The sequence below is a fragment of the Oncorhynchus kisutch genome, unplaced genomic scaffold, assembly GCF_002021735.2.
Source record: "Oncorhynchus kisutch isolate 150728-3 unplaced genomic scaffold, Okis_V2 Okis03b-Okis08b_hom, whole genome shotgun sequence".
Lineage (NCBI taxonomy): Eukaryota > Metazoa > Chordata > Actinopteri > Salmoniformes > Salmonidae > Oncorhynchus > Oncorhynchus kisutch.
Window position 1 is genome coordinate 5,025,737 of NW_022261980.1, and position 24,951 is coordinate 5,050,687.

At 44.8% G+C, this 24,951-nt stretch overlaps 1 protein-coding gene across 4 annotated transcripts in view; it reads left to right on the forward strand.

Annotated features, from left to right (window-relative positions):
* lrrk1 (leucine-rich repeat kinase 1) overlaps positions 1-24,951 on the forward strand; it is a 123,834-nt gene that overhangs the window by 33,489 nt on the left and 65,394 nt on the right. For all 4 annotated transcript variants that reach the window (XM_031812290.1, XM_031812293.1, XM_031812292.1 and 1 more), the window contains 13 exons: positions 2,264-2,412; positions 2,826-3,052; positions 6,286-6,413; positions 6,648-6,811; positions 7,320-7,457; positions 14,014-14,126; positions 15,352-15,422; positions 17,152-17,281; positions 19,368-19,480; positions 19,746-19,960; positions 21,795-21,959; positions 23,735-23,907; positions 24,809-24,932. In XM_031812290.1, the coding sequence (XP_031668150.1) occupies positions 2,264-2,412; positions 2,826-3,052; positions 6,286-6,413; positions 6,648-6,811; positions 7,320-7,457; positions 14,014-14,126; positions 15,352-15,422; positions 17,152-17,281; positions 19,368-19,480; positions 19,746-19,960; positions 21,795-21,959; positions 23,735-23,907; positions 24,809-24,932 (1,910 nt within the window). The remainder of the gene's footprint in view (positions 1-2,263; positions 2,413-2,825; positions 3,053-6,285; positions 6,414-6,647; positions 6,812-7,319; positions 7,458-14,013; positions 14,127-15,351; positions 15,423-17,151; positions 17,282-19,367; positions 19,481-19,745; positions 19,961-21,794; positions 21,960-23,734; positions 23,908-24,808; positions 24,933-24,951) is intronic.

Below are 24,951 nucleotides of genomic sequence, written 5' to 3' on the forward strand. Positions count from 1 at the left end.
AGGCCCCAGAGTCTGCAACACAACCAAGCAAGGGGAACCACCAAGCAAGTGACACCATGAAGACCAAGGAGCTCTCCAAACAGGTCAGGGACAGAGTTGTAGAGAAGTACAGATCAGGGTTGGGTTATAAAAACAATATCCGAAACTTTGAACATCCCACGGAGCACCATTAAATCCATTATTGAAAAATTGAAAGAATATGGCACCACAACAAACATGCCAAGAGAGGGACGCCCACCAAACCTCACGGACCAGGCAAGGAGGGCATTCGTCAGAGAGGCAACAAAAATACCAAAGATAACACATTTGGTGTTTGCAAAAAGGCATGTGGGAGACTCCCCAAATATATGGACAGATCTATATATCTACTCTGATCAGATGAGACTAAAATTGAGCTTTTTAGCCATCAAGGAAAACGCTATGTCTGGCGCAAACCCAACACCTGTCATCACCCCGAGAACACCCCACAGTGAAGTATGGTGGTGGCAACATCATGCTGTGGGGATGTTTTTCATCGGCAGGGACTGGGAAACTGGTCATAATTGATGGATGGCGCTAAATACAGGGATATTCTTGAGGGAAACCTGTTTCAGTCTTCCAGAGATTTGAGACTGGGACGGAGGTTCACCTTCCAGCAGGACAATGACCCTAAGCATACATACTGCTAAAGCAACACTAGAGTGGTTTAAGGGGAAACATTAAAATGTATTGGAATGGCCTAGTCAAAGCCCAGACCTCAATCCAACTGAGAATCTGTGGTATGACTTAAAGATGGCTGATTTTGGCCTTTCTAGGTAGTTTTTCCTAGCCACCGTGCTTCTACACCTGCATTGCTTTCTGTTTGAGGTTTTAGGCTGGGTTTCTGTACAGCACTTTGAGATATCAGCTGATATAAGAAGGGCTATATAAATACATTTGATTTGATCTGTACACTAGCGGAACCCATCCAACTTGAATAAGCTGGAGCAGTTTGCCTTGAAGAATCCCAGTGGCTAGATGTGCCAAGCTAATAGAGACATACCCCAAGAGACTTGCAGCTGTAAGATGGCGGGGTGAATAGTTATCCACGCTCAAGTTCTTCTTGTTTCACAATAAAAAAATATTTTGCATCTTCAAAGTGGTAGGCATGTTGTGTAAATCAAATGCAACCCCCCCCAAAATAAATTTGTTAAAAAAGTTTGAAATATCCAATAAATGTCGTTCCACTTCATGATTGTGTCCCACTTGTTGTTGATTCTTCACAAAAAAATACAGTTTTATATCTTTATGTTTGAAGCCTGAAATGTGGCAAAAGGTCGCAAAGTTCAAGGGGGCCGAATACTTTCGCAAGGCACTGTACAACAGTTTTCGGCTGTGCTAACATAATTGCAAAAGGGTTTTGATCATCAATTAGCCTTTTAAAATGATAAACTTGGATTAGCTAACACAACGTGCCATTGGAACACAGGAGTGATGGTTGCTGATAATGGGCCTCTGTACGCCTATGTAGATATTCCATTAAAAATCAGCCATTTCCAGCTACAATAGTAATTTACAACATTAACAATGTCTACACTGTATTTCTGATCAATTTGATGTTATTTTAATGGACAAAAAAATGTGCTTTTCTTTCAAAAACAAGGACATTTCTAAGTGACCCCAGACTGTTGAACAGTAGTGTGTATGTGTATACCTACACACACAAACGAACACAGCCTACAAATATCTCACACATAAACCACACACACACACACACGCCTCACACAAAAGTAGAGAACACAGTCAAGTATAGAAGTTTGCACTGTATCTTGCGTTTTAATTTTTTGTAAGAATTATTTCTCGCATTATTGGATATGACTGCACTGTTGGAACTAGGAACACCAGCATGTTGCTACACCCACAATAACCTCTGCTAAATATGTGTATGTGACCAATAGAAGTTGATTAGATTTGATGTACGCTTACATATGAACCACTTCGGACCAAATGTTAGAGTTAGACATTCCTACTGTGGTGTGTTGTCAGGCTGAAAACAGCAGACGGGGATTTCCTCCTACTCTACTGTGTCTCCAATTCAACTCACTTCCTTATTCTGGCTTTATGATGTAGTGTAGGATCAGCTTCCCCTACGCTTAACCATTAGAGGGCAAAACTCACTCAAAATCAGTGTCTAGGAGCAACTTCAGCCTACTCTGGGCATATTGGTGAAGAGAGGAGTACTTCCTGTTATCTTAGACCAGGGGTCTGTTCAGAACGTCCAGACATCTAACTGTGTTCTATGTAGGTAATGAGGAGATAGCTAGATTCCTGCTGCAGAATGGCGCTGGGCTGTCCTCCTACACCCTGATGGATTATCCAGCCTTCAGCAGACTGCTCGTTGAACAACGACTGGTAGAAGAAGCAGACACACACACAGAACCAGCGGGAGAAAAGGTAACTGAGGGGAGGTGTGTGTGTATTTGTGTGAGTGTGTGTCTGCGTTTGTTTGTGTCTGCGTTTGTGTGTCTGCGTTTGTTTGTGTCTGCGTTTGTGTGTCTGCGTTTGCCTGCGTTTATGTGTGTGTGTCTGCGTTTGCCTGCGTTTGTGTGTCTGCGTTTGCCTGCATTTGTGTGTCTGCGTTTGTGTGTCTGCGTTTGTGTGTCTGTGTTTGTGTGTCTGCGTTTATGTGTTTGTGTTTGTGTGTCTCCATTGTGTGTCTGCATATGTATGTATTTTTCTCTCTGTGAATGTGTTATGTTTTACCCAGTGTGTTGGTCAGGCCAGACGTGTTGTGTGTGTGTGTGTGTGTGTGTGTTGTGCACCATAAAAGCGTCAGCCAACATGTTGTTTCCTCTCTCCCCCTCTAGCTACTATGTGGCCGTTGGTCAGGTCTGAAGCTGCCGTGGTTGGAGCTGGACTGGTTCATGGACGTGTCGTCCCGTATCTCCCACCTGGACCTGTCCTGTAACAGCCTCAGCTCCCTGCCCTCCGTGGTTCCCTGGGGGCTCATACAGCTCCGGACCCTAGACCTCTCCAACAACCGGTTCAAAGAGCTGCACACAGCACAGAGCTCACAGGAGATCATCTGCTCCAGGTGCTGCTCCACATTCACAGATAGGTTGTAGATGTGTAGGTGCAGATACACACACACACACACACACTAGGGCTGGGCGGTATGGCCTAAAAATCATAAATAGATTTTTTTCAAACTTATGGATGATTCATGATATCTTTTAAACATATTTCACTATATAAGCTTTGTTGTAGGATTTCAAGGTCAAATACACTGCAGTCAGCTGTAATCTAATACATCAGGGTTTGTGAAATTATACCTTACACAACCATATGACTAATAATTTCATTATTTTATCAAAATAGTTTAACCTGCTTTTTTGCAATAATCACTGATCGGCTTTCAAGTCTGTATGAAAATGACCTTTTTGTTACAAATTGAACCAGAACCATGCATTATGCATAACTTGTAGCAGGCTTATAGAAATGAACACAGGTCTCATCAACAAACTCTCAAGCACAAGCCCACGTGCCAGCTAATGTTAATATTTCAAGTTTAGCCAACTTGAATCTATTTGCTAGCTAACACTGGAGAACAGTTGAATTGTTATGAACACACCCTTCTGTCCTCTCCAACTGTTTGAACAGCCTGCTAGCCTGTCAACGTTTCAGGTGTTGAAATCAAGTGGCCTACCTTCTTTCTCAGAATGAGAATGAGTTTGTAATTCCTAATAGAATTGTGTTTTATGCTTATTGCACATTTATAAAACACAAACTAGACAGCTAGTATGCTGTTAGCGGTACGTAGTACCGCAATGCTACGCGCAACAAACTGAGCGTTACATTTCCAGAATCAATGTTTATCGATACTCTCGTTTGTTCCGCTCTCAATCTGAGTAGTTGAGACATAAACAGGGTATGGTTAGAAAGGTTAACATCTCCTCCATTACAGTAAAATAATGTCTTAATGTGTTTCAGTCTCCAGGTTAACGTCTCCTCCATTACAGTAAAATAATGTCTCAATGTGTTTCAGTCTCCAGGTTAACGTCTCCTCCATTACAGTAAAATAATGTCTCAATGTGTTTCAGTCTCCAGGTTAACGTCTCCTCCATTACAGTAAAATAATGTCTCAATGTGTTTCAGTCTCCAGGTTAACGTCTCCTCCATTACAGTAAAATAATGTCTCAATGTGTTTCAGTCTCCAGGTTAACGTCTCCTCCATTACGGTAAAATAATGCCTCAATGTGTTTCAGTCTCCAGGTTAACGTCTCCTCCATTACGGTAAAATAATGTCTCAATGTGTTTCAGTCTCCAGGTTAACGTCTCCTCCATTACAGTAAAATAATGTCTCAATGTGTTTCAGTCTCCAGGTTGAACGTCTCCTCCATTACAGTAAAATAATGTCTCAATGTGTTTCAGTCTCCAGGTTAACGTCTCCTCCATTACGGTAAAATAATGTCTCAATGTGTTTCAGTCTCCAGGTTAACGTCTCCTCCATTACAGTAAAATAATGTCTCAATGTGTTTCAGTCTCCAGGTTAACGTCTCCTCCATTACAGTAAAATAATGTCTCAATGTGTTTCAGTCTCCAGGTTAACGTCTCCTCCATTACGGTAAAATAATGCCTCAATGTGTTTCAGTCTCCAGGTTAACGTCTCCTCCATTACAGTAAAATAATGTCTTAATGTGTTTCAGTCTCCAGGTTAACGTCTCCTCCATTACAGTAAAATAATGCCTCAATGTGTTTCAGTCTCCAGGTTAACGTCTCCTCCATTACGGTAAAATAATGTCTCAATGTGTTTCAGTCTCCAGGTTAACGTCTCCTCCATTACAGTAAAATAATGTCTCAATGTGTTTCAGTCTCCAGGTTAACGTCTCCTCCATTACAGTAAAATAATGTCTCAATGTGTTTCAGTCTCCAGGTTAACGTCTCCTCCATTACAGTAAAATAATGTCTCAATGTGTTTCAGTCTCCAGGTTAACGTCTCCTCCATTACAGTAAAATAATGTCTCAATGTGTTTCAGTCTCCAGGTTAACGTCTCCTCCATTACAGTAAAATAATGTCTCAATGTGTTTCAGTCTCCAGGTTAACGTCTCCTCCATTACAGTAAAATAATGTCTCAATGTGTTTGTGTCCATACGACCCATCCATTTTTTTTGTTGTGAGTGGCAGGGGGAGGGGCTTGGTCTGTGTGTGTAAAGAGGGGAAGCGAGAGGTTTCATATATCAGCCAGCCCTAACACACACACACACAACCCCCTTGTGGGAACACACAATTCAGTCCCATTCAAAATACTATTTTCCCTAACCTGAAAACCTAACCTTAACCCTTAACCTAGCTGCTAACCCTAAACCTAACCTTAACCCTTAACCTAGCTGCTAACCCTAAACCTAACCTTAACCCTTAACCTAGCTGCTAACCCTAAACCTAAACCTAACCTTAACCATTAACCTAGCTGCTAACCCTAAACTTAACCTTAAACACCCTAGAGATAGCATTTGACTAACAAAATGTCCCCAGTTGGTTGTTTTGTTAGTTTACTATTCTAGTTAAACAGGTCCACTGCAGTGTGTACAGTGTACACACACATTTACACTGACTATAAGTGTAAATGTGAGTGAGTTGCACCCTCCCTTTTGCCCTCAGAACAGCGTCAATTTGTTGGGGGATGGGCTCTACAAGGTGTCGTTCCACAGGGATGCTGGTCCATATTGACTCAAATGCTTTCAACAGTTGTGTCAAGTTGGATGTTCTTTGGGTGGTGGACCATTCTTGATACACATGGGAAACTGTTGAGCATGAAAGCAGGGATGCTGGTCCATGTTGACTCAAATGCTTCCCACAGTTGTGTCAAGTTGGATGTCCTTTGGGTGGTGGACCGTTCCTGATACACATGGGAACTGTTGAGCATGAAATACCCAGAAGCATTGCAGTTGTTGACACAAACCAGTGTGCCTGACATCTACTACATATCCTGTTCAAAGGCACTTACATGTTATGTCTTGCCCAGTCACCCTCTGAATGGCACACAAACACACTCCATCTCTCAACTGTCTCAAGGCTTAAAGAGCATTCTTTAACCTGTCTCCTCCCCTTCATCTACACTTACTTGAAATGGATCAATAAGGGACCATATCTTTCACCTGGGTTCACCTGGTCAGTCTGCCATGGAAAGAGTTCTTCATGTTTTGTCCATTCTGTGTATCTAATATCTGTAGTCTGCTGTTCTGCTGATCTATGTTGTATTGTTAACCTCAGCATCTCACTTAATCCTGACGTGTGTGTGTTCGTTCTCTGCTCCTGTCCTACTGTAGACTTCGCCAGGTGAATCTGTCTCAGAATGAGTTGACCAGTTTGCCGTCCGGACTGCTCCATCTCACCAGAGTCCAGAGGCTCTCTGCTGCTAAGAACAAGCTCACCTCCCTGTTTGACATTCCTAATGGTATGATCCACTGCATGTCAGAGTGGTCTTTGCTCTTTGTCACAAATGTATATCAGTATGTTCTTAGAAGGGTTATTAGGATTTTATTCTGATCTCAAATTGTTTCTCTGCTATCTATTTTGTCTTTATTTGTTAATGTGAAGCACATTGTATTGCTACCTTGTACAAAATGTTTTGGTTTCTACAAATGAAGACTGATGAATGAATTGATTGTCCTCTTCTGCTCCTCCTCAGGTACTAACTGGATAGGTCTGCGTAAGCTGGAGGAGCTGGATGTGTCTGACAACTGTCTGACCAGTCTTCCCTCTGCTGTTCTTCACTCTTTCAAATCCCTCACTTCCCTCAAAGTCTGCCGGAACAGACTCACCAGCTTCCCTGACCCCTGGGCCTGCCCTCTGGTAGGCAGACACTACACTAGACACTACGGCCTCGTTCCATTTGGAACCCTAGCACCTTCTTTTAGATCCTACCCTGTTTAGTGTTCTTCTCAAAGATATCTATTCATTGTATCTCTATGGTTCCCCTGGTAGGAATAAACTAGGGCCTGGTTCCTTTTGGTTCCCTAGCACCTTCCTGTATCTCCTGTCCCCTTTTAAATGCTCAGTTCTGAAAGGACTGGATTGGTAAAAGGAATATGGTGGAAGCTCCAATGGAGAGCTGGGTAGAACCATCATACTAGTTGCTTACACCTATCCAGTCCTTATAGATGTGTGACCATTGTTGGCATAGAAGCAAGAAGGTACTAGGTATTGAAATGGAAAGTGGTCATGTCTTTTAAATCATACAGACTCCTCTCAGCGACGCTTCACCACCTCCTTTGCCCTCTTGTATTCAGAACTTGAGTGATGATTTTGAAACATCTTCTGGATGTTGTGAGTCATTGATTGGTGTTTCCCCCCTCCGTAGAAGCAATGTCGAGCCTCATCCAACGCCATCGAGAGTCTTCCCAATACCATCTCCATCTTCTGGAGAACTCAGCTGCAGGAGGTGGATTTCTCAGACAACGTCATCAAGGAGCTGCCCTCCTATATATTCGAGCTGGAGGTAAGGATGAATAGCACTAGCATTGTTTGGCTTAGGCTTCAGCTCACTGGGCTAACAGGGTTTTGAGTTTCACATGTAATTCAGGTTCAATATTTGGGCAGTCTGAGCTGTACATATCACAGGTTCAATACCTGGGCTATTATGCGCAACTCGAAACCCTGTTAGCCCACTGAGCTAAAGCCTAGGCCAAAGCAGCTTAACAACACTGGGAGCAGTGCTTCCTACATGGTGGTTCATGGCTGATTCCGTTTGGGCCTAGCTAGAAACATTGGATTTGTTGACTTGATGGGTCTAACCTAGATAAGCCTCCCTAAACCTCCAAAAGCTTTACTGTATTTGGGCGACCAGACCAAATTCACATCCCCGAGCTGACAAGGTAAAAATCTGTCGTTCTGCCCCTGAACAGGCAGTTAACCCACTGTTCCTAGGCCGTCATTGAAAATAAGAATTTGTTCTTAACTGACTTGCCTGGTTAAATAAAGGTAATATTTATTTTATTTTAAGTAACCACTCAGAAGATGAGGATTTCTGTATTAAACCTGTAGTTTACCCAATGACCTCAAGGTGGCACTGCTGTACTACTCTGCAGTCAGTGAACCCCAACTGAAACAATGATTCAAATCAAATCAAAATCCAATTTTACTAGTCACATGCTGCCGAATACAACATTTCACCTTACAGTGAAATGCTTACTTACGAGCCCCTAACCAACAATGAAGTTAAAATGAATTAGAAATAAGTAACAAGTAATTAAAGAGCAGCAGTAAAAACAATAGCGAGACTGTATACAGGGGGGTACCGGTACAGAGTCAATGTGCTGGCACCGGTTAGTTGAGGTAATATATACATGTAGGTAGAGTTATTAAAGTGACTATGCATAGTTGATAGCAATAGCAGTGGTGTAAAGGGGGGGCAATGCAAATAGTCTGCGTGACCATTTGATTAGATGTTCAGGAGTCTTATGGCTTGGGGGTAGAAGCTGTTTAGAAGCCTCTTGGACCAAGACTTGGCGCTCTGGTACCGCTTGCTGTGTGGTAGCAGAGAGAATAATCTATGACTAGGGTGACTGGAGTCTTTGACTATTTTTAGGGCCTTCCTCTGACACCGCCTGGTATAGGTCCTGGATGGCAGGAAGCCTGGCCCCAGTGATGTACTGGGCCGTAGGCACTACCCTCTGTGGAGGCCGAGCAGTTACCATACCAGGCAGTGATGCAACCAGTCAGGATGCTCTCGATGGTGCAGCTGTGGAATCTTTTGAGGATCTGAGGACCCATGCCAAATCATTTCAGTCTCCTGAGGTGGAATAGCTTTTGTTGTGCCCTTTTCACGACTATCTTGATGTGCTCGGGCCATGTTAGTTTGTTGGTGATGTGGACACCAAGGGACATGACACTCTCAACCTGCTGCACTACAGCCCTGTCGATGAGAATGGGGGCGTGATCTGGTCATGTTAGTTTGTTGGTGATGTGGACACCAAGGGACATGACACTCTCAACCTGCTGCACTACAGCCCTGTCGATGAGAATGGGGGCGTGATCGGGTCATGTTAGTTTGTTGGTGATGTGGACACCAAGGGACATGTCACTCTCAACCTGCTCCACTACAGCCCCGTCGATGAGAATGGGGGCGTGATCGGTCCATGTTAGTTTGTTGGTGATGTGTCCTCTTCACAACTATCTTGATGTGCTCGGGCCATGTTAGTTTGTTGGTGATGTGTCCTCTTCACAACTATCTTGATGTGCTCGGGCCATGTTAGTTTGTTGTTGATGTGGACACCAAGGGACATGACGCTCTCAACCTGCTCCACTGCAGTCCCGTCGATGAGAATGGGGGCGTGATCGGTCCTCTTTTTCCTGTAGTCCACAATCATCTCCTTTGCATCGATCATGTTGAGGGAGAGGTTGTTGTCCTGGCACCACATGGCTAGGTCTCTGACCTCCTCCCTATAGGCTGTCTCGTCGGTGATCAGGCCTACCACTGCAGTCATGAGTGAACAGGGAGTACAGGAGGGGATCCAGTTGCTGAGGGAGGTGTTTAGTCTCAGGGTTCTTAGCTTATTCATGAGCTTTGAGGGCACTATGGTGTTGAACGCTGAGCTGTAGTCAATGAACAGCATTCTCACATAGGTGTTCTTTTGTCCAGGTGGGAAAGGGCAGTGTGAAATGCAATAGAGATTGCATCATCTGTGGATCTGTTGGGGCGGTATGCAATTTGGAGTGGGTTTAGGGTTTCTGGGATAAAGGGGGTTGATGTTTCTTTTTTAAACTTTGACCTTTATTTAACCAGGTGGCCAGTTGAGAACAAGTTCTCATTTACTTCTCCGACCTGGACAAGATAAAGCAAAGCAGTGCGACAAAAACAACAACACAGAGTTACACATAAACAAACATACAGTCAATAACACAACAGAATGTGAGCCATGACCAGCCTTTCAAAGCACTTCATGTCTACAGTCGTGAGTCCTACGGGTTGGTAGTATCGTGTCTTTGGCATCATTAAATTGAAGACTGTTATTTTATCAAATCAATTCTCTGTAATTATTATTATGTGATTAAACTACTCATGTAAATGAAATTAACTAGCAAGTCGGGGCACCAAGGAAAATCTTCAGATTACAAATGTATATATACATTTTCAGATATTTTAATATCTGATCAATTAGTCTTCTAATGAATGAATTATTCTTTACCTCATATTAGTCTCATTCCAAATGTCGTAAATTGTTGGTTATCTGTACGAACCCAGCCTTCACTATGGGTCATCCATACATCAATTGTCTTAATAATTTATTTACTAACTAACTAAATAATCACAGAAATGCACAAACAAACAAACAAACAGTAGATGGTTACAAGGAAATGATAGGGAATGTTCCCTAGTGGGCTAAACCGATATGGCAGCTTGGTTGGTTAAGGGAAGTGGGTGTGGACTGAGAAGGCCGGGAAAGACCAGAGTCACAACACAGTTGATAATTATTATAATTGAAATGCTAATCCTTTGCACATGAACGCTCACTCATTCGGGAATAATTGCAATCAATATATATATATTTACTCTCAGTGTGTCGTCGGGATCTCTGTTGGAATCGTCCTTCTTTCTGTTGGAAAGTTCCAAGTCTCTCTCTCTCTCCCATGAAGTCTTTTGTTTTAGAATGGATACTACAGAGTCCCATTCAGAAATGTTCTTATAGAATAGATATTTCGGCGGTTGTCGGTCTTTGCATTGTCGACACAAATTCTAGCTGCAGACTAGTAATTATCGAAGATTTGCTCTTATTCTGTCGGTATCGATAGTCTCAGAGTCGATAGTCCCACCAGTGTAGTCAATGCGCCACGTGGTTTGGTTAGGAATTCAACAATTGAGGAATGCATGGTCTCTACTCAAACCTTAGCCCTCTCGGTAATCAAGGTACTCTTGGTCTGAAGTGGGCTTCTCCAGGTGGGGGTTATATTCGGAACAGCAGAAAAGGCTGTTCCATGATGCCAGATCAATGTCTGTGCTCATGGGTGGGGCAAATGACTTAGTTCACTTTAAAGGGAATTGGATTCTCTTTCATTAAACAGTTTAAAATCCCATTACATAATTTCACAAATAGTTTCATCTTTACTCATTCATTTTATATAATAATAAATAAATAAATTATTTACATTGTATTTTTTACAATTTTACCCCCCTTTTCTCCCCAATTTCGTGGTAGAGACGGGATCGGGAGAGACGAAGGTCGAAAGTCATGCGTCCTCCGATACACAACCCAACCAGCACTGCTTCTTAACACAGCACGCATCCAACCAGGAAGCCAGCCGCACCAATGTGTCAGAGGAAACACCGTGCATCTGGCAACCTTGGTTAGCGCGCACTGTGCCCGACCCGCCACGGGAGTGGCTGGTGCGCGATGAGACAAGGATATCCCTACCGGCCAAACCCTCACTAACTCGGTCGACGCTAGGCCAATTGTGCATCGCCCCACGGACCTCCCGGTCGCGGCCGGTTGCGACAGAGCCTGGGCACAAACCCAGAGACTCTGGTGGCACTGCGCCACCCGGGAGGCCATAACGGAGACTCTTGTATTAACAGAGTTATGGTAATGTGGCTGTATTGTCTCTCATGAGGTCACAAACATTAAACAAAATGGACCGGTCATAGCTGGATTCTCCACCGACCGTTTACACATTCTCCAAAACATGGATATTGTTCAGTTCTCAAGTTCTGTGCGGTAAAATACGTTTCTTTGTTCTACTGTGAACCCACTCTCTATATACTGCATGGCTGGGGGGGGAAGAGAGTCTCCTCATGGAATTTACGACCTGAGATAACAGAGCCTGGGTGTAGGGGGAAGAGAGAGGTGGTGAGAGAGAGGGGGATGGTACTCGCTATACCCAAAGAGGGCCACGTCATGACAGTAGTCATTTAGGCAGTTTACCTTTGTGTTTTTGGGCACAGGGACTATGGTGGTTTGCTTAAAACATGTTCGCATTACAGACTAGGACAGGGAGAGGTTGAAAATGTCAGTGAAGAGACTTGCCAGTTGGTCAGTGCATGCTTGCAGTACATGTCCTGGTGATCCGTCTGGCCCTGCGGCCTTGTGAATGTTGACCTGTTTAAAGGTCTTACTCAAATCTGCTGCAGAGAGCGTGATCACACAGTCTTCCATAACAGCTGGTGCTCTCGTGCATGTTTCAGTGTTATTCGCCTCGAAGTGAGCATAGAAGTAGGTTAGCTCGTCTGGTAGGCTTATGTCACTGGGTAGCTCTTGGCTGTGCTTCCCTTTGTAATCTGTAATAGTTTGCAAGCCCTGCCACATCCGACGAGCGTCAGAGTCGGTGTAGTACGATATGATCTTAGTCCTGTATTGACGCTTTGCCTCTGATGGTTCGTCGTCGGGCATAGTGGGATTTCTTATGAGCTTAGAGTCCCTCTCCTTGAAAGCGGCAGCTCTAGCCTTTAGCTCAGTGCGGATGTTGCAGGGAATCCATGGCTTCTGGTTGGGATATGTACGTATGGTCACTGTGGGGACGACGTCATCAATGCACTTATTGATGAAGCCATTGACTGATGTGGTGTACTCCTCAATGCCATCGGAGGAATCCCGGAACATATTCCAGTCTGTGCTAGCAAAACAGTCCTGTAGCTTAGCATCTGCTTCATCTGACCACTTTTTATAGACTGAGTCACTGGTGCTTCCTGCTTTAATTTTGCTTGTAAGCAGGAATCAGGAGGATGGAATTATGGTCAGATTTCCCAAATGGAGGGCGAGGGAGAGCTTTGTATGTCTGCATCTATGTGTGTGTGGACTAAACGTGGTCCAGAGTGTTTTTGTTGTTGTTTTTTCCCTCTGGTTGCATATTTAACATGCTGATAGAAATTTGTTAAGACTGATTTATGTTTCACCTGCATTAAAGTCCCCGGGCTAATAGGAGCGCTGCCTCTGGGTGAGCGTTTTCCTGTTGGCTTATGGCGGAATACAGCTCATTCAGTGCAGTCTTAGTGTGTTAGTCTGTGGCGGTATTTAGACCGCTACGAAAAATACACAAATAAATATCGTACACCAGCTATTTACAAAAATACATTGTCCGCCGCCCCTTGTCTTACCAGACGCCATTGTTCTATCCTGCCGATACAGTGTATAACCAGCCAGCTGTATGTTGATAATGCTGTCGTTCAGCCACGACTCCGTGAAGCATAAGATATTACAGTTTTGAATGTCCCATTGCTAGTTTAATCTTCCACGTAGGTCATTGATTTATTTTCCAAAGATTGCACGTTTGCTAGCAGAATGGAAGGAAGTGGGGGTTTATTCGATCGCCTACTAATTCTCAGGAGGCAGCCCACCCTCCGGCCCCTTTTTCTCCGCCTTCTCTTCACGCAAATGACGGGGCTCTGGGCCTGTTCCCGGGAAAGCAGTGTGTCATTCACGTCAGGCTCGACTTGTTAAAGGAAAAAAAGGTTTCTGATAGTGTGTGGTGAGAATTTGCAGTTCTGATGTCCAGAAGTTATTTTCGGTCATAAGAGATGGTAGCAGCAACATTATGTACAAAATAAGTTTAAAATGTAAAGAAACTAACAAAAAAACACAATTTGGTTTGGAATACGTAAAACGTCAACCTTGTTCTCAGCGTTAGTACGATGAGTCACGGTACCCTTGATTAGGTTTTAAAGATATTAGCGTAACAGTAATAATGAATGGAAACGGATGTTAAGTTTAATTTAGGTTCCTGAATTCCGAGGAGAAGGATGGAATGTTTAATATACCTCAGGAATGCTATGGGCTTTATGAAGCAATTTTCCAAATATTTGTGAAGGAATGAGTAATGCCAGATTGTTGATTATAATGGCATTTGCAGTGTTTCATTGGAATAGAATAGAGGAAGAGAAACAGAAGAGTGAGAGAGTGAAGAGAGAGAGTGACGCCAACGGTAGACAGGGAAATGGGGACACTAGATGTAAATTAAGTTGTCATGACCACAGGCCATGCTTTGGTGACACTCTGTCTCTTTCTCTCTCTTTCCCTCTCTCCCCTTTCTCTCCCTCCCCCTCTCCCGCTCATTCTCTTCATCAGGCCCTGGTCTCTCTCAGACTGTGTAGGAATCAGATCTCCACTCTCCCGGCACCCAACAAGTGGAAATGCTCTCTGCTCAGAACCCTTGACCTCTCCAAGAACCATCTGGGCAAGTAGGTGAAAGGTCATACATCTTACCACTCACACTTAGGCTCCGTCCAGAAACAACTACTTGTGTAGATCTGAAGGTGCTAGATACTGAGTTCTGCCTGCGGCTATGGAACCCTGACCTGTTCACTAGACGTGCTACCTGTCCCAGACCTGCTGTTTTCAACTCTCTAGAGACAGCAGGAGTGGTAGAGATACTCTTAATGATCGGCTATGAAAAGCCAACTGACATTTACTCCTGAGGTGCTGACTTGTTGCACCCTCTACAACCACTGTGATTATTATTATTTGACCCTGCTGGTCATTTATGAACATTTGAACATCTTGCCCATGTTCTGTTATAATCTCCACCCGGCACAGCCAGAAGAGGACTGGCCACCCCACATAGCCTGGTTCCTCTCTAGGTTTCTTCCTAGGTTTTGGCCTTTCTAGGGAGTTTTTCCTAGCCACCTTCTACACCTGCATTGCTTGCTGTTTGGGGTTTTAGGCTGGGTTTCTGTACAGCACTTTGTGACATCAGCTGATGTAAGAAGGGCTTTATAAATACATTTGATTTGATTCTATGGGATAGGAGTTGTTTCTGGATTGGTTCTAAGTGTCTAGGGGCTAGGAGTTGTTTCTGGACGGAGTTTAAGTGTCTAGGGCCTAGGAGTTGTTTCTGGACACGGCCTTAACCTCTTACTCTTAATATTTTCCACTCACTTCAAGACCTGGTTCCATTTTTAACCCTAGCTTCCTCCTTACCCTAGTCTATAACGTTTTGGTGTTAGCGTTGGGTACTATGGATTAATTAAGGTAATATGGTAGAGGTAGGACTTGGGGGAAGGGGTAGGACTTGGGGGAAGGGGCAGGACTTGGGGGAAGGGGCAGGACTTGGGGGAAGGGGTAGGACTTGGGGGAAGGGGTAGGACTTGGGGGAAGGGGCAGGACTTGGGGGAAGGGGCAGGACTTGGGGTAAGGGGCAGGACTTGGGGGAAGGGGCAGGACTTGGGGGAAGGGGCAAACTACTGTAATGGTACCTGGGGCTGTATGCATCAAGCGTCTCAGAGTAGGACTCCCGATCTAGGATCAGGTCCCACCCTATCTTTATTCAGGCCCCTAATCTTACTCATTATAATCTCAAAGGAAAAACTGATCCTAGATGAGCACTTTTCAGCTGACATGGTAAACAATAAAAAATACAACCAAGAATGCATGAATGTGATGGAAGTTGGAACCGTTTTGTTTCAGGACTGAGGAGGGACCCAAAACCAGGAAGCTGGCCTTCCTGACCACATGGCACCGGAGAGACCCGGACCCAGGTACTGGTTCCGGACTCATGTGGACTGGTGCTGTTGACTGTAGTGTTACTTTAGTGGTCTAACATGGACTGGACTTTTAAACTTGACATGACTGGACTGAACCATAGTGGTCTGTAGTGAACTGGACTTAAACTGGACTAGACCAATCTGTCGTGGTTTGTAATGAACTGTAGTGAACTGGACTTAAACAGGACTAGACCAATCTGTCGTGGTTTGTAATGAACTGTAGTGAACTGGACTGAACCGATCTAAAGTGGTCTGTAACAGGACTGGAGTGTAACTGGATCTGTGGCAGTCTGTACTGGATCTGTGGCAGTCTGTACTGGATCTGTGGCAGTCTGTACTGGATCTGTGGCAGTCTGTACTGGGTCTGTGGCAGTCTGTACTGGGATTGTGGCAGTCTGTACTGGATCTGTGGCAGTCTGTACTGGATCTGTGGCAGTCTGTACTGGGACTGTGGCAGTCTGTATTGGGACTGTGGCAGTCTGTACTGGGACTGTGGCAGTCTGTATTGGGACTGTGGCAGTCTGTATTGGGACTGTGGCCGTCTGTATTGGGACTGTGGCAGTCTGTACTGGGTCTGTGGCAGTCTGTATTGGGACTGTGGCAGTTTGTATTGGGACTGTGGCAGTCTGTACTGGGACTGTGGTAGAATAATTACTTTGTTGGTTGGTCAGATTCTCAGTCTGCTGGTTGGCATGGACAGAGTTTAATAAACAGCCTATATGAGCAGTGATGCTGGTCACATTTGGGTCCAAAGCCCTTGCTCATGTGGTTTGGAAACCCCTCTATGCCTCTCATCACAGTCATCTGGACCACACAGTCTTAACCCAGTTGTGCTCTCTCACTCTCTTTTCTCTCTCTCCCTCCCTCCATATCTCTCTCTTTTCTCTCTCTATCTCTCTCCCTCCATAGCTCTCTTTTCCCTCTCTCCCTCCATATCTCTCTTTTCTCTCTCACTCTCTCCCTCTTTTCTCTCTCACTCTCTCTCTCCATATCTCTCTTTTTTCTCTCTCCATATCTCTCTCTTCACTCTCTACCTCCATATCTCTCTCACTCTCTACCTCCATATCTCTCTCTTTTATCTCTCACTCTCTACCTCCATATCTCTCTCTTTTCTCTCTCACTCTCTCCATATCTCTCTTTTCTCTCTCTCTCCATATCGCTCTCTTCTCTCTCTCCCTCCATATCTCTTTTCTCTCTCCCTCCATCTCTCTCTTTTCTCTCTTTCTCTCCCTCCATATCTCTCTCTCTCTTTCCTCTCTCACTCTCTCCCTCCATCTCTCTCTTTTCTCTCTCACTCTCTCCCTCCATATCTCTCTTTTCTCTCTCTCCATCCATATCTCACTCTTTTCTCTCTTTCTCTCGCTCCATATCTCTTTTCTCTCTCTCCATATATCTCTGTTTTCTCTCTCCCTCCATATCTCTCTTTTCTCTCTCTCCCTCCATCTCTCTCTTTTCTCTCTCTCTCCCTCCATATCTCTCTTTTCTCTCTCTCCCTCCATATCTCTCTTTCTCTCCCCCTTCTCTGACCGCTCCAGCAATTAGTAACCCCATACTGTACATCCTGATCCTGCAGTGACTGCTGATGGTCATTGACCGTGAGAGTGTGTGTGTGTGTGTGTGTGTGTGTGTGTGTGTGTGTGTGTGTGTGTGTGTGTGTGTGTGTGTGTGTGTGTGTGTGTGTGTGTGTGTGTGTGTGTGTGTGTGCCTTTCCCCTGCTTGACAGTATGCCCAATCGAGTTTCCAGTAATTTTGCGGGATGCTTTGGAAGTGCTTTCCTTGAACGACAACCAGCTGGAGTGTGTGCCCCAGTCCGTGTGTGGCCTGAGAAACCTCATGGAGCTCTACCTCTCCAAGTAAGTGCCCCAAGCCTCATCACACTAGCCTCATTTCCTTGTCTCTTTTCACTGTCTCCTATCAATCTCACCCAGCTCTTTCACCACATCATTTCTCTAGTTACGTCCCTAGACTGACTATACTAGTCTCCTCATCTGCTTTCCTCACCAAGCTCTCATCCCAATTTAAGTGCCCTAGGCTTAGTCCCAATCTCCTTAACTCCCCATATTTCCTGGTCCCCTTCCTCCATAACTTCCTCGTACTGAGGTGGGACACAACAGCTGAAAACTAACATGGGGGTCTCAGATGTGTTTGTGCCGTCTTGTAAATCCTGTGTTAACCAACCTAGCTGAACACCTGTAACGTAGATATCTGTCCATTCCTGTCATCACACACTGCTAATAAAGAAGCATTTTAGAGTATTTCTACACAGCCCCACTCTCTGCTTGTCCTGTCCAGTCCTTCCTGTTGGGAACTGGTTTGGAGGCAGCTGTTGCCAGCTGTTTTCTGTGGGTCACCAGGGTCACTGTTCTCTGTCCACTTCTCACAGTCTTCCAGACTGGAGGCTCCAACAGGAATACACGGGCTATGTCCAAAACAGCACCCTATTCCCTACATAGTGCACTACTTTTGACCAGAGACCTATGGGCGTCCCAATGGGCCCTGGTCCAAAGTAGTGCAATAATAAGCCCAACATGATGACTAGTCAGTCTTCCATGGAATAATACCCATTGAAAGTGGTTCTTAGCCCAACATGATGACTAGTCAGTCTTCCATGGAATAATACCCATTGAAAGTGGTTCTTAGCCCAACATGATGACTAGTCAGTCTTCCATGGAATAATACCCATTGAAAGTGGTTCTTAGCCCAACATGATGACCAGTCAGTCTTCCATGGAATAATACCCATTGAAAGTGGTTCTTAGCCCAACATGATGACTAGTCAGTCTTCCATGGAATAATACCCATTGAAAGTGGTTTTTAGCCCAACATGATGACTAGTCAGTCTTCCATGGAATAATACCCATTGAAAGTGGTTCTTAGCCCAACATGATGACTAGTCAGTCTTCCATGGAATAATACCCATTGAAAGTGGTTCTTAGCCCAACATGATGACCAGTCAGTCCTCCATGGAATAATACCCATTGAAAGTGGTTCTTAGCCCAAGACTAGGTTTAATCTGTGTCCAGGAAACTGGCCCATTATTCCATTATTTAGTTTCTCCCAATGTTTGTCTATGTTCACTTATTCACAAAGCAACAGGACATGTTGAGGATGAGAAACACCCTGTCCCATTAGCAGTCCCCTATGTTTTCAGAGATCATATGATGTAAACGCATTAACATTCACCCATCAAACTGGTCCTCTGGCTCCCCTGATCTGAGAACAGTAACACAGGTAACCTTGTATGTATAGTACCTAACTCCATCTCTCTCTCCCCTGATCTGAGAACAGTAACACAGGTATCCTTGTATGTATAGTACCTAACTCCATCTCTCTCTCTCCTGATCTGAGAACAGTAACACAGGTATCCTTGTATGTATAGTACCTAACTCCATCTCTCTCTCCCCTGATCTGAGAACAGTAACACAGGTATCCTTGTATGTATAGTACCTAACTCCATCTCTCTCTCTCCTGATCTGAGAACAGTAACACAGGTAACCTTGTATGTATAGTACCTAACTCCATCTCTCTCTCCCCTGATCTGAGAACAGTAACACAGGTATCCTTGTATGTATAGTACCTAACTCCATCTCTCTCTCTCCTGATCTGAGAACAGTAACACAGGTAACCTTGTATGTATAGTACCTAACTCCATCTCTCTCTCCACTGATCTGAGAACAGTAACACAGGTATCCTTGTATGTATAGTACCGAACTCCATCTCTCTCTCTCCCCTGATCTGAGAACAGTAACACAGGTATCCTTGAATGTATAGTACCTAACTCCATCTCTCTCGCCCCTTATCTGAGAACAGTAACACAGGTATCCTTGTATGTATAGTACCTAACTCCATCTCTCTCTCCCCTGATCTGAGAACAGTAACACAGGTATCCTTGAATGTATAGTACCTAACTCCATCTCTCTCTCCCCTGATCTGAGAACAGTAATCCAGGTATTCGGGAGCTTCCAGCTGAGTTGGGGCAGCTCTCTAACCTGTGGCAGTTGGACATTGAGGACCTCAACATCACTAATGTTCCCCAGGACATCAGGAAAGAAGGTAAAGTACCACCACACTGTGTGTGGGTGTGTGGGTGGGTGTGTGTGGGTGGGGGGGTGGGTGGGTGGGGGGGTGGGTGGGTGGTGTTTTTTGGGGTGTTTGTTTTTTAATCGTGTCTCACTGCTCCCCGGGTCAGATGACGGGGATGTGGATTAAGGCAGCCGTCAGCACCTCTCTGATTCAGAGGGGTTGGGTTAAATGCGGGAGACACATTTCAGTTGAATGCATTAATTTGTACAACTGACTAGGTATCCCCCTTTCTCAGGTCCAGCATCAGTGCTGTCCTTCCTCCGAGCCCACCTACGGAAGGCGGAGCCCTGTAAACTGCTGAAGCTTCTTGTGATTGGTCCTCCTCGGCAGGGAAAGACAGCCCTCCTGGAGGCGTTGCAGACAGGCAGGACCTCCCCTTTCTCCCCTGCAGAACGAAACATCAGCACAGCTACTTGGGAACTGGACAGACCCAATGGGGTTAAAGCTAGCGTAAGAGAACACACACATGCATACAGAATACACGCCCAAGGTACTTCCATCAACTATTTGCTCTGGGGTGGGAAAACATACTCAATCAATACATATTTTATTTTAAATGAATTAGGAACATTTTCTTTATTTTTCTTCCACTTTGTAGAGTAAGTTGTGTAGACCGGTAGGACAAAAATCCATTTGAGTCCATTTATAAGATAACATTTTAAGGCAACAAAATCAAATGTGAAGCTGAGCCTGGCTGCCAGTCTGTTTTGAGCCTGGCTGCCAGTCTGTTTTGAGCCTGGCTGCCAGTCTGTTTTGAGCCTGGCTGCCAGTCTGTTTTGAGCCTGGCTGCCAGTCTGTTTTGAGCCTGGCTGCCAGTCTGTTTTGAGCCTGGCTGCCAGTCTGTTTTGAGCCTGGCTGCCAGTCTGTTTTGAGCCTGGCTGCCAGTCTGTTTTGAGCCTGGCTGCCAGTCTGTTTTGAGCCTGGCTGCCAGTCTGTTTTGAGCCTGGCTGCCAGTCTGTTTTGAGCCTGGCTGCCAGTCTGTTTTGAGCCTGGCTGCCAGTCTGTTTTGAGCCTGGCTGCCAGTCTGTTTTGAGCCTGGCTGCCAGTCTGTTTTGAGCCTGGCTGCCAGTCTGTTTTGAGCCTGGCTGCCAGTCTGTTTTGAGCCTGGCTGCCAGTCTGTTTTGAGCCTGGCTGCCAGTCTGTTTTGAGCCTGGCTGCCAGTCTGTTTTGAGCCTGGCTGCCAGTCTGTTTTGAACCTGGCTGCCAGTCTGTTTTGAGCCTGGCTGCCAGTCTGTTTTGAGCCTGGCTGCCAGTCTGTTTTGAGCCTGGCTGCCAGTCTGTTTTGAGCCTGGCTGCCAGTCTGTTTTGACCCTGGCTGCCAGTTTGTTTTGACCCTGGCTGCCAGTTTGTTTTGACCCTGGCTGCCAGTTTGTTTTGACCCTGGCTGCCAGTTTGTTTTGACCCTGGCTGCCAGTCTGTTTTGAGCCTGGCTGCCAGTTTGTTTTGACCCTGGCTGCCAGTTTGTTTTGACCCTGGCTGCCAGTTTGTTTTGAGCCTGGCGTGTGTGTGTGGCTGCCAGTCTGTTTTTAGCCTGGAATGGCTACTACGATTATGTCATGTTACAAAGGAACACAAAGGCGGTCATGTTGACCCATTCCTAATCTTGGAAACCCAGAAATAAAATCTGGTGTAATTACGTCAGATGCTCGATTAGGATAACATTTATTTTACGTCGTCGGTCCAAGAGAGATTAACCCTCATCTTGACACAATAATACAACACATCTCCTCCTGTATAGACGTAGGGGTGGAACTGAGGTAGAAGGAGTAGGAATCACATCTCCTCCTGTATAGACGTAGGGGTGGAACTGAGGCAGAAGGAGTAGGAATCACATCTCCTCCTGTATAGACGTAGGGGTGGAACTGAGGCAGAAGGAGTAGGAATCACATCTCCTGTATAGACGTAGGGGTGGAACTGAGGCAGAAGGAGTAGGAATCACATCTCCTCCTGTATAGACGTAGGGGTGGAACTGAGGCAGAAGGAGTAGGAATCACATCTCCTCCTGTATAGACGTAGGGGTGGAACTGAGGCAGAAGGAGTAGGAATCACATCTCCTCCTGTATAGACGTAGGGGTGGAACTGAGGCAGAAGGAGTAGGAATCACATGTCCTCCTGTATAGACGTAGGGGTGGAACTGAGGCAGAAGGAGTAGGAATTGCATTTCCAAAATATTCTTTTTTTCAGTCAGTCATTCAACTAAGGTAGGTTTTGACTGTGGTATCATTTTGTAGTCATTTGTTTTATACATGTAATGTTTCTTGTTTTAATTCCACCACCGTAACAGGCGGACTCCGTGGCGTTCAACGTGTGGGACATCGGCGGACCGGCCAACATGTCCACGGTCAACCAGTGTTTCTTCACAGACAAGGCCCTGTACGTCGTCATATGGAACCTAGCTCTGGGAGAGGAGGCTGTAGCCAGTCTACAGTCCTGGCTGCTTAACATTGAGGTGAGGCAGAAAACATGTTAGTCACACTTCAATGCCATTTAGTTTCTTCTTTTTATTAAAGAAAGACATTCCAAACATGTTGACTTGAATTAGACAGTTGGAAATAGAGGGAGAGGCAGACTAGTGGGAGAACAGTAGGATTGAACCCTGGTCTGGAGGGGAGAAGTATATTCTACTGAATGGGAACAGAACTGCTCACCCAAAGCCTCTTCATGATTATATTTTCAATTATACATTTTTTCAATTCCTTAAATGATTTTACCTGAATTGACTCCACTATCTTTTCATGGCTACAACATCTGTCTGTCAATATTCTATACAAATAATTCATTTTATTTTATAGGTGTTATACAACAATGGTAAAAAGTATTTGAGAGAATAAAAGAGTCTCAATCGTATTTTTTCAAGTGACTGACAGGCGTCAGGGTTTTAACTACAAAGGTCATGTCTATTTCCACTGTGGGAAGAAACGGTCAGGTCATAGGACGTGGATGAGTCGTCTGGCCACAATGACCTTTGGGATTCTAAATGTCAAACCTGTTGAAGTAAAACATCAAGAAAACAGACCATAACACCTTCATAGCCTGGAAATGACTGTGTCCTCATTCTCCACCTTTCTGCTCGAAGTGTGCACTTGTTCACTTCCCTTCATCCATTTAAAATGGACTGATCAAATCAAATTGTATTTGTCAAATGCTCCGAATCCAACAGGTATTCTGTGAAATGCTTACTTACAAGCCTTAACAATGCAGTTTTACTAAATAAAATAACAAATAAAAGAGCAACAATCCAATGACACACACTGTTGTAGGAAATATAGTGGAAACTCACTCACACAATCCAATGAATCCACAGAAGAATTGATTTAGATAAACAATCACGTTATAATACTTTATTACTGAACCAAAAAATGTTATTGTCCAAGTCAGTGTGTTGTATTTATTTAGATGAATATCCCACCAGCTACTGGCTGAGAGGGAGATCAGGGTGAAGTACTGGGCCACAGGGTCAGAGCACTTATTTGGGGTCATACCCTACAGTGCCTTCAGAAAGAATTCATACTCCTTGAGCATACTCCTCAGTCTACCTGGCCATGCTGCTGCTCCAGTTTCAACTTCCACCTGACTGTGCTGCTGCTCTAGTTTCAACTGTTCTGCCTTATTATTATTCGACCATGCTGGTCATTTATGAACATTGAACATCTTGACCATGTTCTGTTATAATCTCCACCCGGCACAGCCAGAAGAGGACTGGCCACCCCACATAGCCTGGTTCCTCTCTAGGTTTCTTCCTAGGTATTGGCCTTTCTAGGGAGTTTTTCCTAGCCACCGTGCTTCTACACCTGCATTGCTTGCTGTTTGGGGTTTTAGGCTGGGTTTCTGTACAGCACTTTGAGATATCAGCTGATGTACGAAGGGCTATATAAATACATTTGATTTGATTTGATTTGACTTATTCCACATTTGATTGTGTTACAGCCTGAATTCAAAAAGGATTAAATAGATGTGTTTCTCACCCATCTATAGACCATACCCCATAATGACAAAGTGGAAATGTATTGAAATGGAGAAATATCTAATCTACATAAGTATTCACACCCCTTTGTTGTGAGTCTCCAAATGCTCAGGTGCATCCAATTTCCCTTGATCATCCTTAGGATGTCACTACAACTTGATTAGATTCAGTCTAACACAACAAAATGTGGAATAAGTCTGTGTGAATACGTTTTGAAAGGCATTGTATATGACCTCTGAAGCTGAACTTTTGACCTGTAGGCGCGTGCCCCTAACTCTGCGGTGGTGGTGGTGGGCACCCACCTGGACCTGATCGACACCAAGTTCCGTACAGAGCGGGTGGCCACTCTGAGGGCCTACATCCTGGCACTATGCAGGTCTCCATCAGGCGCCAGGGCCAGTGGCTACCCAGACATCACCTGGAAACACCTGCAGTGAGTCATACACAGAGAAATTAGGACACACACACACTCTCTCTCACACACACACACACAGTCTCACACACACACACACACACAGTCTCACACACAGTCTCACACACACACACAGTCTCTCACACACACACACACAGTCTCTCACACACACACACACAGTCTCTCACACACACACACACACACACAGTCTCTCACACACACACACACACACACACACACACACACACACACACACACACACACACACACACACACACACACACACACACACACACAGTCTCACACACACAGTCACCACACACACACACACAGTCTCACACATAGTCACCACACACACACAAAATACACACACAGTCAGGTTACCGCACACACAGTTTCGATTGTTGTAACCCTTGGCATGAGAGTGTGTGTATCTGACTGTGTGTGTGTGTGTGTGTGTGTGTATGTATCTGACTGTGTGTGTGTGTATCTGACTGTGTGTGTGTGTATCTGAATGTGTGTGTGTGTGTGTATCTGACTGTGTGTGTATCTGGTATGTGTGTGTATCTGGTATGTGTGTGTGTGTGGTGTGTGTGTGGTGTGTGTGTGTGTGTGTGTGTGTGTGTGTGTGTGTGTATATATGACTGTGTGTGTGTGTATATATGACTGTGTGTGTGTGTATATCTGACTCTGTGTGTGTGTATCTGACTGTGTGTGTGTGTATCTGACTGTGTGTGTGTGTGTGTGTGTGTGTGTGTGTGTGTGTGTGTGTGTGTGTGTGTGTGTGTGTGTGTGTGTGTGTGTGTGTGTGTGTATCTGACTGTGTGTGTGTGTGTGTGTGTGTGTGTATCTGACTGTGTGTGTGTGTATATCTGACTGTGTGTGTGTGTGTATATCTGACTCTGTGTGTGTGTGTATTCAGTGAGGTATCGTGTAAGACCCAGGAGGGTCTGGATGGTCTGAAGAGGTTGATCTTCCAGGTGGCCTGCTACATGAAGGACAACAGCAGCAGTTCAGCTAGCGGACACAAGCTGCTGGGCAGACTGGTAAGTGTGTGTGTATGTG